Source organism: Ursus maritimus, unplaced genomic scaffold (genome assembly GCF_017311325.1).
Source record: "Ursus maritimus isolate PB19 unplaced genomic scaffold, ASM1731132v1 scaffold_12, whole genome shotgun sequence".
In the NCBI taxonomy this organism is placed as follows: domain Eukaryota; kingdom Metazoa; phylum Chordata; class Mammalia; order Carnivora; family Ursidae; genus Ursus; species Ursus maritimus.
In genome coordinates this window covers 53318836-53331320 of record NW_024423564.1, presented here as the reverse complement: position 1 = coordinate 53331320, position 12485 = coordinate 53318836, and the positions used below count along the sequence as shown (strand labels likewise).

Below are 12485 nucleotides of genomic sequence, written 5' to 3'. Positions count from 1 at the left end.
GTTTCCTTTAAAAAGATAGCTGGTTCTGCAACCATCTCTAAAAACTAGTTAATGAGAGCTTTTTAATTCCACCTAAATTGTGCTGAGTGTCCACAGTGCTTATTCAGAGATGTAACAAATGTAATTTTGTCTAAGAGGGACAACAGAAAAGGATTTTTAGGATAAAATAATGAGCTAACACAAAGTTGTTAACTAAGGAAAACAGTATTAAAAATGTGTTTAGCTTGCTCACCATTAACTCAAAAAAGAACCAGGCTTGTTGCAAAGCTGATTCCCGAACGCTGCCGCTACAGACAACCCACTGCAAAGCCAGCTCCTCGTGAAAAAGCTATCCAGAAGCAAATCCAAAGTTATTATCAAAGTCATATCTGCTGATGACACAAACCAAATCACAGTGCAATTACAAATGAAGATATAATGAGAATAAGCAAAATAAGGCATGTGAACCATTCAATGATGCAGTGAGGACACCCATTAACAAAACGGCTGTTTATACATGTAAGACAGTGGCATGTTGAACAGCTGAAAAAATTACATGTTATCTTGCAGTAAAATGTAATTTTAAAAGGACAGGTGGGAAACAGCCTCCTAAATTGTACCTGCAAACAGAAACTAGACCAAAAACTCACAGTTACAAATACACTCTTATTTGTGCCCTAAATACATATTCTAACATATGCAAATACATTCATGAACTTTGCTGGTACAATTTAGGAAATACCTTTAAAAATTTAAACTTTGATAAAAGCCATTAATTTTCAAGTTTTCAGGTATCTGAAGTCTTTTTTATACACAAAGCAGAAATTTCCTGCCTTATAATGGATATGCATACAAAGCATTTGCAAAGTAGTGTATATCGATATGAAAAAGGACTAACAAAACTGTGCATAAGGGAAGCAAATCAACATATCTTACTAAGAGTGATAATTTTTCTAACTCATCTTCCTTTCCCTGGAGATTTAAAACACAAAACAGAAGCAGTTACAGAAACAGAATTCAGAGTTGATACATTTTTTGGTATGAAAATTTGATAATCAAATTTGATTTCAAACAGTCAATCCCAAAGATAACAAACATTTTACTAATATAAACAGCATACACTGGAGTGGTACGCCCAAAAAGGCATCAGACAAGCAGTGCTTGCTCAAATGTATTTTTAAACAAATAATTTAAATGCAATTATTGTAAAATACTGGCTACTTAAAGAAATCTTACATCTATTTAACTGTTGGAATTTTCCCCCTATATGGATTGTCTTTATATGAATCTACCTTTTTAGTTGGTAAGCGCCCCGTTAATGTTTGTAAGAAACTTGACGTCTCTGTGTGCGAAGACATGCGATTACAACTTCGATCCATAGCCTATGGAGTGGAGGTGAATGAATGACGAGATAACATTAAAGTCCGCTGTGGATGCCTCTGCAGCTCAAGGATTACATACAATTTTTTAAATAGTTTTACTTTGGTTTCATCAACTGCTTTATTATTGCTCATCTCATTTTCACCATTTTAACCTGCTTTAATGACAGTGCATTAGAAATATCAAAATGGCTTCTATATACTTTTAGTAAAAAGATGAATATTTTAATGGTTATATAAATTGAGAGTGCTGCAAAGAATGAAACTTTTATATCTGTGTGATCTATACACATGCACACATCTAGTAAGAAAATGTAAAAAGTAAAAACATACTTCTCACTGGTCTCAGACCCCCCCAAAATTAAGAATTTTAGATTCAATATAGAAAATTAAAAGGTTAGAATGGTTTCTTCCACTTTTCACTACTGTCAAAAACTACTATTCAGATCTGCCATATGCTTCAAATATAGAACATTTACGATATTAAACGTGGAATTAAATTCTTCAAGAACAAGAGCATTTCCCTCCAAAGCCAATACACAGATGAGAAGTATATTTTGAGGTATCATGCAATATTAGCTATGAAGCAACTAGACTTAAGTAAGCAAAACCTTGTTCAACTAAGTTATATACAAATTTCATACTTTGCAACACAATACAAATTAAAATAGATTTTTGCTTCTGGTATTAAATCTTACAGCAAGGGGATCATATACTGTTTACACTTAATTTCAGCTTAGTCCCAGTATTTCTAGTCAGTAATCATTAAAAAAAAAAAAAAGATAGTAAATGCTGAATGAAAAGGATACACTAGCTACACATTAAACCAAAAGCAAATGGAAAACTGTCAGGTTTTTTTCCACACAAACTTTTTAAAAATTCTTACTAAAGATGTGCTACCCCTACAGTAGAAACTGTTATCAAACCCGTCACTTGCATGAGCAGCAGGCACTGGTATACTGACAGGGTATGGTGGGGGAGGAGAGGAGGAGACAGGAAGTAGGAAAGGAGAGCATTACTGGTGCAATTGGTGGTATTCATGCATAGTAGTTGGAAAATGTGCTAAGTAAACAAAAATACACACTTTTTAATGATTAAAAAGCAAGCCACTGAAATCATAGTATGTACTAAAAAGTAATGTTCTAAAGGGAAACATCAGCAGCCAATAAAGAAACCTCTAATATAAACACCACCTGTGTTGATTCTGCACTTGGACTGGGGTTGGATCCCCATGGGACAGCTTTTGGACCACCAGTGTTAACCCAGGAATTGGAGCGATCTAAACCCTAAGCATATAATAGAAAGCAGTTGGAAAGGAAAGAAATATTACACGTGGCATGCTATAAATTATTCTTAAAGAAATCCAGACTTTCCAATGCAAACATGTTTTTAATTAGTACTGTTAAAGCAACCAAAATTTTTAGGCATCTAGAAGTATTAGTTCACCAAAACTACCTTATTCCATAACATAATTTGTTTTTAAATCACAAAGAATATTAAGTATAGCATTTAAAGAAAGTTTCTCTTTACGTAAAGGGATCACCCTGGAGCACCAACTAAAGTTCTCACGGCACCATCCCCCAAACCCTCTTTAAAAATGGCATGAGTTAGCAACATAATTTCCTCTGAATCTAACTAGGATTTAAAAGAAAGAAAAAAAAAGAATCAAAGAAAAGCCTTTCATTCTTGTCTAAAAGGCTTTCACGTTGTCATCAATTGAAACTCCTGTGTATTGATATTCCATAATTTTATTTGACCTTGCTTCCTCTTTTGCTTTCTTTTAAGGGACCAACAAGAGAAATTAAGAAAATAATAAAAATTAAGAAAAAAGAAGGGGATGACTAATATTTGCTCCTACCTAAAAATGAGGGTGGATTTGGGGTTTTGCTCAGTTTTATTGTGTTTGTTGTAATTAAACATACTGGGTTGTTTTATATAAATATTATAAAGAAAAGCATTATGATGGGGCTGTCTGAAGGTATTCCATCTTCATCATCAATATCACTGAAGTTAATTTAATATGCTACTAATGTGTACAATCAGAAGTGAATTACATCTGTTCCTCTCTGAAAGAAGTTATTATCCCAGATGAAGGGAAAGGGGATTTAATTTCTTAAACCTGACTGATCATTACAGTCACTTGGGAAGTTTTATAACATTCAGATTCTGGGCCCCATCCCCAGAAATCTTGATTCGGCGACCTGGGCTGGGGCCTGGGAATCTGCTATTTGAACTGGAGCCCGTTATAAGGGATTTTTAGAGGGCTGCTGGAATGAGAATAACGAAGACAACCCAAGACAAGGTGAGAAAGTATGGACCCAACCCCAGAAAGCACCAAAGGATAGGTAAAAATCAACTGTGTAGCCATGTGTATCGCCTAGGAATGTCAACAACAATAAATATGCAGGGCCTTAACTCTATAAACAAATAATCTCTGGGAGTGAAGCCTGTGTACCAGTACTATGGGAGGGAATGAGGATTAGGGAGAAGGAGGCAAGACAAACTGCTCTCAAGAATTTAGGTTTTGGGGAGAATATTTCCCCTTCTTTTTTTCCCCCTAATTTCCCCAAAATACAGAGTGGTTGAATGATACAATAAGCATCCATTTCCACTCATTTTTGATACTGAATGTGTATGATGAGTGTTGAAGTTCAAATCCAGGTTCTACTGCTTACTAACTGTAAAACCTAAGGTAAATTACCTAATCTCTTTTTTAGTTTCTTAGTATAAAATAGGAATAATGATAGTCTCCCTCATATTGCAAAGATCAAATTTAAAATGGGAGTAAATTACTAAGTACAATGCTTCAAATATAGTAAACACTCAAAAAAGAGCTCTGGGGCGCCTGGGTGGCTCAGTTGGTTAGGCGTCTGCCTTCGGCTCAGGTCATGAGTCCAGGCTCCTGGGATCGAGTCCCACATCGGGCTCCTTACTCAGTGGGGAGTCTGCTTCTCCCTCTCCCTCTGCCCCTCTCCCGACTCGTGCTTGCTTGCGCACGCTCTCTCTCTCTCACAAATAGATAAAAGCTTTCAAACAATAGTTCTAACAAAAACTTCCCATGCATGTTTTTTTAAATGCTTCCTAGCAAAGTAAATGAGAGAATATTCAAATACTAGTAAAATTATGTAATCAGATTTGTTTAAAATAAAATACCTACCTTCTCAGAACCCCATATTATTTCAAATAAAAGCAAATCTGCAAACAATGTTTTTCAGATAAGTTAAAACAAAAGTTTTCACCAGTCTCCCAAATTATTTCTCCACTACATAAAGTTCTTTCAGCCATTTGCAATTTTTACGACCACTACTCATGTTATAAAAATAATACATAAGCATCTGATTTTTGCAATATTAGAATTGTGCTCTTCTCTCTACCATAAATTTCCACAATACCAGTTAATTTTCCTGTATTCTTAAATACACTTTTCAAATCCTTAATTTCCTTTAAAATTAAGGCACATGTTAATCGGTAATGTGAGAATAAACAACAAATCTCTTTGTGCCATTGTATCCACAATATTGAGACTGAGCAGTTATAATTACATCAAGTCAAAGCTAACTATTTAAAGAAAACCTACGGCCAATTATTTTCTAAAGCAAATAACTGCCATAATTTAAGTGTTACAAAGCTAAGAATTATATCTCAATTTAGCTAATAAGCTAAATTAGCTTATAAGCTAATTCATCACTGATATTTACTAATGTCATAACTATGTTTACTGATCTCCAACTAACAGAACAGACTAACCAAATGTGTGCACATGTGCATGAAAGGGCTTTTGTTTTTGTCAAATCTCTGTAACATTATTTTGTCCTTTAAATATAGATAGGCTCCTTCCTTGAGCAAGGCTCATATTGTATTTGACTTGACATCAACATTCCTGTTAGAATTCAAAGATTTGGCTTTGTATCCACAAGTCCTCAGCATAGTACCTAGCACACAGTAAGCTCTCAGTGTTAAATTTAAAAATATGAGATGATATATTATAAAGAAACTACATATCCAGGTAAAACTGCACTGGCATTTGATCAAAAGCAATAAAATTCAAACTTGCCATAATCATATATTTACATAATTGAATGTTAAAAGAATATTGTTATGGCAAAGAGATCAGTTTTGGCAAAAATAATTATAAAGAAAGTCTCAAAAATCTGATTTTATAGCCATCAGAGTAGTAAAATCCTACTGACGTAAGTATTCCTGTATTTTAGGAGTTATGCATTTTATATTAGAGAATAAAATATAAAATCAGAACTTTCATAAAGCCAAACCTCTTAAGATCATTAAATATATAATTAATCCTGACAGCAAGAAGGCAAACAAAAAAGTAACTTTTAAAGGAGTAGTTTATTCTTGCAATACTTACTAACATTCATTCACTGAATATCTATCGAGCACCTTCAATATGCTGGTCATTATGGGTGCTTAGGATATATCACTCAACAATTATGCCTGCCCTCCTGGAGCTCATACTGTGATAAAGGAAAGGTAAACAAACACTGAAAAAGAGTAACTAATTTATATGCTACATTAAAAGGCAGTAAATGTTATGAAACAAAGAAACAGAATGAGGGGATCAGAAGTCCCCAAGGTAAGACTGAAGAAAAAGCAGCACTGGTTATACATTAAATAAGGTGGTCAGAGTAGACCTCATTGAGAATGTAGTCCTCTGAATAAAGGCATAAAGGAGGTGAAGGAGTTAGTCATAGGATTATCTTGCTCAGAGGAATGATATAATCTCAAGTCTTTTTTTTTTTTTTTTTTTTTTTTTTTTTTTTTTTTGAGTAATCTCTACATCCAACGTGGGTTTGAACTCACAACTCCAAGATCAAGAGGTGCATGCTCTACTGACTAAGCCAGCCAGGTGCCCCTGGAATGACATAATCTAACTTTTGTTTTTTGTGACTTAAGCTTTTGAAGCAGCATTCTGCTTGCTATGTTGTGAAGAGAGTGTAGGCTGGAAGCAGTGAAACCATCTTTCAGTTTATTACATGAACTGAGGAAGAGAGTAGGGTAGTTCAGACCAAATGGTAGTAGCAGAGGTACTGACCAGTGGTTCTATCTTTAACATATATCCGAATCTGAACAAAAGGATTTAGGAAAGGCCACAGGATTGAGTTTACAATTTCAGAGAGAGATTTGTTTCGGAAATATAATTTTGGGAGTCATTAGCATATTTAAAATCATGGCACTTGATAAAATCAAGCAAGTGAGTATAGAGAGAAAAGAGAAAAAAATGACAGAAATAAGAACATAGGCCTGGGGCACTTCCAGATTAAGAGATCAGGAAAAGAAGAATCCACAGAGATTGAAAAGGTATAACCAGAACTGTAAAAGGAAAACCAAGAGAGTGTCCTGGAAGGCAAGTAAATAGAATAAACCAAGGAGGAAATAATTTAACTATCCAAATCTGCTGAGTGTTAAGAAGTAAACACTGGATTTAGCAACATGGAGAGTGTTGGTGACATTAACAAGGGCAGGTTGGGTAGAAGATGGGAACGATATCTAGTTTAAGTAGGACAAGGAGAATGGGAGTAAAAGAATTGAAGATAGCTAGTATAGGAAACTCTTTAAAGGAATACTACTACACAAGGTAGCAGAGAAACAGTAAGAAAGCTAGCAGCTGAAATACTAGAGAGGAGATTTGGGGGTAAACAAAATGGGATAAATAATAGCATGTTTGTATATGGATGGGATGTTTTAGTAGATAGGGAGCAACTGATGATGCAGCAGAGAGATGAAATAATTGCTGGAGTGAGGATCCTGAGTAGGTGAGAGGAGATGGGAGCTTGTCTACAAATGGATTTATGAAAATGGATAGTTCATCTGTAGCAGAGTATTATATTAAGTAGTGGGTAGTCACAGATGGTTGTACGTAAGTAGATATGGTAATAAAAGTCCATAAAATTATTCTTTTGATGGCTTCCATTTTCTCAATGAAGTAGGAGATAAAGTGAGAAGGAGGACTGATGAGCAGGTAAGGGAAGAAGGCATGAAATCTTTTACTGGGAAAATGGGAAAGTAAATGGAATACAGAACTGTAGCATAATTGCCTAACAACATTGAGGGCTCTCTTGAGGTCCATGGCTTTTCATTTCAAATGAGACCAGTCATCATATTTCTCAAGTCATGTTCATCGGGAATTGGAAGACACAAAAGACTGGGTTCAACTATGGCTTGAGATTTCGCTAAGCCAGTAAAATGAAATAAGAGAAGGATAAGGCAATTGAGGTTTGATTATAATAGGGATAACTGTAATGACTGGTCATGGAGGGGAACGTGGTGGCTCAGTTGGTTAAGCCTCTGATTCTTGGTTTTGGCTCAGGTCATGATCTCAGGATCCTGGGATCAATCCCTGCATTAGGCTCAGTGCTCAGCGGGGAGTCCGCTTCTCTGCCTCTCTCTCTCCCTCTGACCCTCCCCTCACTTATGTGTGCACTCTATCTAAAATAAATAATATTTCCAAAAAATGATTGGTCATGGAATTTAAGCTAACTAAATTGGAAGAAATAACATTAAGGAATTGAGACACAGTAAAAGGTTATCAGATCAAGTGATGGGAGGATGCAGAGGACTGCTGGGAGTTGGGGGTACTAGAGAGAAAAACTGGAGCTAATAGAGAACACGATTCATGAAATTGAGATTATAAGGGTTAAAGTTATCAGTAATGACAACATCTACGGTATGACCATGGCTGAGGCAGGGGAAAGACAAAATCATTAAAAAAAAAAAAAAAAAAGTTATTGGGGTGCCTGGGTGGCTCAGTCAGTTAAGTACCTGACTCTTGGTTTCAGCACAGATCATGATCTCAGGGTCCTGGGATCTAGTCCCAGATCAGGCTTCCTGCTCAGCAGGGACTCTGCTTCTCCCTCTGCCTCTCCCTGCTACTTGTGTGCGTGCTCTCTCTCTCTCGCTCTTTCTCTCACACATCAAAAAAAAAAAAAAAAAAAGTTTCTTGGATTTCCAGGCCAATGAAGTCAGAATAAATGAACAGTAGTGATAAATAAATTTCAGATTCCTTATAGTTTTAACAGTGAGATAAAATTATACACTATTATTGATTATGACTAAATGATATTCCAAAATTAAGTAACTATCAGAAATTTTCCAAGAGGAAACATGAAATCCATTTAAATAAAACTTGATTAGGAAGAGGCTGTGTTGTCATAAGACAAATTCTCAACTTATGATGGCTTTCTCAAAAGTTTATATAATTATATATATACTACATATCATCAGAAGTCGATGTCATTATTATGTCTCATTTTACCAACTATTTGAAAAAAGGCAAATAATCATTCCAATACATGTAGACCTTTGTTGTAAACCTTGATGTTATAATCTGTTAAATACATCATATAAAGGAAAACTCTAGAATTATGCTGGATGAGACATAATGCAAATCTTACAGAAATTAAGAGGCATTTTAAAAGTAGAACCTTGAGGACAATGGTGTCTTTTTCATCTCTGTAGCTCTTTAACAGGAAAATTTCTTATTAATTCACAAATCAGATTCATTCTATAGAAGAACTAAATTTACAGTATAAAATAATGCTAAGTACTACTTCTATTATAATGAGATGCACTCGAGAATGAATACAAGGATAAAAAAACCTGAGTTCCTTTCTTAAAGATGGAAATACGTGGGGGGCTGGGAGGGCGCGGGAGCCTTCCCTCTTGCAATTGCTGTTACTCAGGTTACTCTGCACAAGCCCATGAAATGCATGTGCACATCACTCTCTCAGGGAGTTCACAAAAAGTGAAAGTTGTTTAATTAACAGTAAGGTCTGTATGGATCTTTACGTTACTAAAATCCATTGTTATTATTTAAAATATAAGACTACAAAATATACTTTTGATCTGTGAGCAATTACTTTAAAAATTACTTGTTACTTTAAAAGAGCAATGCTTAAGTTCATTAGAAGCTTCTGAATGTAAAATTTCTATAGCTCTATGAGCAGATATGAGTAAGTCTGATGTTTCTGATCAACGTTCAAGTATTTCACATTAACAAACCCAGATTGTTTAAAAAAAAAAAAAAGATCTATTATAGTTCAGGCTAAGGGTTAAACACAGACGCTAGAACACGTTCGTTAATTCTTCCTCGGATTCTAGTTAATAGACTAAGAGTGCCAAAGAAAAGTTGGCTGTGATTCCACAACAATGGTATCTTCCTCCCTTCAAATGGCAAAAAATACTTTTGAAATGGTTTGCTCAAAACACAACATAACATGATTCACTGGCCTCAATCTTACTGTTCTTTTTTCCCCGTTTGTTTAAACTCTAGGAGCTATTTTTGCACCTTACCTATAAAAAGGTACTATTCCTTAGGTTTTTTGGAGGAGGAAGTTAATAAAGATGCTGTTAAAGAATATAGCTGGATCTTACACTAGCAGGCCTCTCACTTGGTACATGGAATCATTAACCATTATTAAATAAATCATATTTTTTGAGCTCTGGAGCATCTTTACATAGAGTTTTCCAATGAAAGGCAGCTCTATTACCAATCAAGGCTAACCAATGGTTTTGATATTTTTCAGAGAAAGAATGGAGGTTCATATTTTAAATCAATGATGAGATGTCCCTTCTTACACAGCAGATAGGTCTCTTTTAATTCTATAGGAAATTAATCTAGTCATTTTTCACAGGAAGAGTACCATACAGACAAAAATGTTATATGGACTGGTCATCCTGGACAAATTTCTGAATTTGGCAGATTTTCTTGAGCAGAATGCAGAAACCAGTTTGTAACGGCATGAGACACTTAGTGTAGACTGATAGAATAGAAAGGTACAATGTCTTGCCTGTTACTAACTCAAATACATTTTAAAATTAAGAATAAAATAAAATTGGACATTTCTCATTTGTTCATAAAGTGAAAACCAAATGTATAGACAAGTATCTTCAGTTTACCTTACTGCCGATGATTGACCGTACTTCATCATCTGGGGATGTGGGAGTCCCAGATATATCTGGGTTACTATTACTAAGGCTCCGAGAACGATTTAAATTAAGGCTTGCAGGTCTCACAGCAGATCTAGCCATTGTGGCATAATGCACTGATCCTCCCAAACCCCCAGGACCTAGAGTTGTATATAAAATAGCACATAATTAAACAAAGAGAATTAGTCAGGAAAGGACCTGAAAAAAATCTCTACTGCTTTACAAAATTCCACAAAAATGATAAACTGTTTATTTCTAAATGAAAAATACTGTAAATAAAAAAACACTCAAAACTTAATGATAGCTACAGCAAGATATTCTATTTTATAGCAGTTGACAAAACCACGTGCAATGATAAAGTCATTATCTTGTCAATGTTTCTGATTATATATTAAATGTACAATAAAAAACAAGATAGAAAACACACACACACTATTTTCACTTTAGATATGAATATCTAGAACCCAAAATGCTCCAGCTGATTCTCTTCCTTTCCACCCCTCAACTCTGTCCTTGATATACAGTCACTGGAAGGACAGACAATTTACTGTCAACATCTCTTAAATGAGACTGTGTTTTGTTTCTGCATCTTCATCAATGACAATCTGAACTATACTAAAATGGCATCCTTATGATATACATATGTATGTATAATCAAGATAATTCTAAGAGCCCAAGTTATAAAAGAATTCCTCCGTCTAAAATCAACTATGTTCAACCATCATTCAACCATATTCTATGAATATAAAAATACCCAGCAACTGTATCCATAATTTATCTCCATTTTCTTAAAGAAATTCTTCATATTTGCAAATGACACATAACTGTCAGGTCAGCATGTAAAAAAGATGTTTTGCAAAATCTGTGGAATTCCAATAGTGTACTGAATGAAAGGGTAAAATGGAAGAGCATTGTATATAGTCCACAATATACCTTCAGAGCCTTAAGTACTATAATTTTAAAAATTGAGATAGGAAATTACAACCCAGAATATGAGTCAATTATTTCTCTTTTTGCAATTAAGAAATAAAATGAGCTAAGACTTAGAATCGAATTACTATTATGTCTAGTTTTCATAATGAAATGTCACATGTATTTATCACCATTATTAATGTTAATGTTGCCAATAGATAGAAAAGGGCACTTACCATTATCATTAGTGATGAATGAGGATTCATACAAATATGTGAGCAGGTTGAAAGGTACGCACAACAAAATCATTAACTAACTAATAACTAAAGAGTTATTCAAACTAAGACATCCCTCGACCCCACCACCACAATACCACCAGTGTCATACAAAACCAAGTAGCCACTCTGGGCCCTGAATTCACAAAGGCTATATTATTTTATTGACCATGAAGAGATCAGGACTTTATTCTATAGAATAATCTTTTATATTATTGTAGGTTTCACATAGTTATCAGGGAACTAAGCCATCCTATTTCTTCTTTAATGTCCAACATTCCAAATGACAAATATAACATTCTATTTATCTTACCATAATAAGGAATGATAAAATGCTTCCAGAGACACAGAACTAATTTTCAAGGTTTGTTTCCAAGAATTAATTCAATCAAGTTCTAATTCATATTAAAGGAAGCTGTATAAATAATGATGCCTCAAGATGTAATCTAATTATCCTCTTAACTCCAGCACCTAGCACGGTCCATGCCACTCAGCGGGCACTTAATAAATGGTTGCTGTTGAATGAATGCATCCCACTGGGACTATGAGATTATTTCAATCTTCCCAAGAACATACAATCTATGCAAGAGAATTTCAAAGTAAAAGGAATAAAGTACCTGGTGATGGTGAATTAGGGTAAGTATTTGGTAGGCGAAAAACATAATAGATGTATGATGAAAGAAGGCTGTTCCTGCCATGCTGGTCATGACTTCCTTCCAAGTTTTTGTGGAGCCGATTTATAATTGATGCCATGGCTTCAAAAGATGCTTGACCTAGATTAACTTTTAAGAAGAAGGAACACATTTTTGCATTAATTTTTTTAAACTGCAAATTCCAAAAAGATCAAGGTTTTGTCATCTCTGTATGTGTTAAGTATAGAGGTTATGCACAGTAAGTGTAAAAAGATGATATTTGATGTTGATTTTAATGATATCTTGTATTGGCTGAATCAAAATTACTTTTCTAAACAAAATTTTAAAACACTTATATTACTCAT

The 12485-nt window shown here is 34.6% G+C and overlaps 1 protein-coding gene across 1 annotated transcript in view; it reads right to left on the bottom strand.

Annotated features, from left to right (window-relative positions):
• DOCK7 (dedicator of cytokinesis 7) overlaps window positions 1-12485 on the bottom strand; it is a 201827-nt gene that overhangs the window by 67044 nt on the left and 122298 nt on the right. Inside the window, exons 21-25 of the mRNA XM_040627213.1 lie at window positions 12106-12270; window positions 10272-10441; window positions 2552-2644; window positions 1272-1361; window positions 233-328 (exon numbers count right to left, since the gene is read on the bottom strand). Coding sequence (XP_040483147.1) covers window positions 233-328; window positions 1272-1361; window positions 2552-2644; window positions 10272-10441; window positions 12106-12270 — 614 coding nt within the window. The remainder of the gene's footprint in view (window positions 1-232; window positions 329-1271; window positions 1362-2551; window positions 2645-10271; window positions 10442-12105; window positions 12271-12485) is intronic.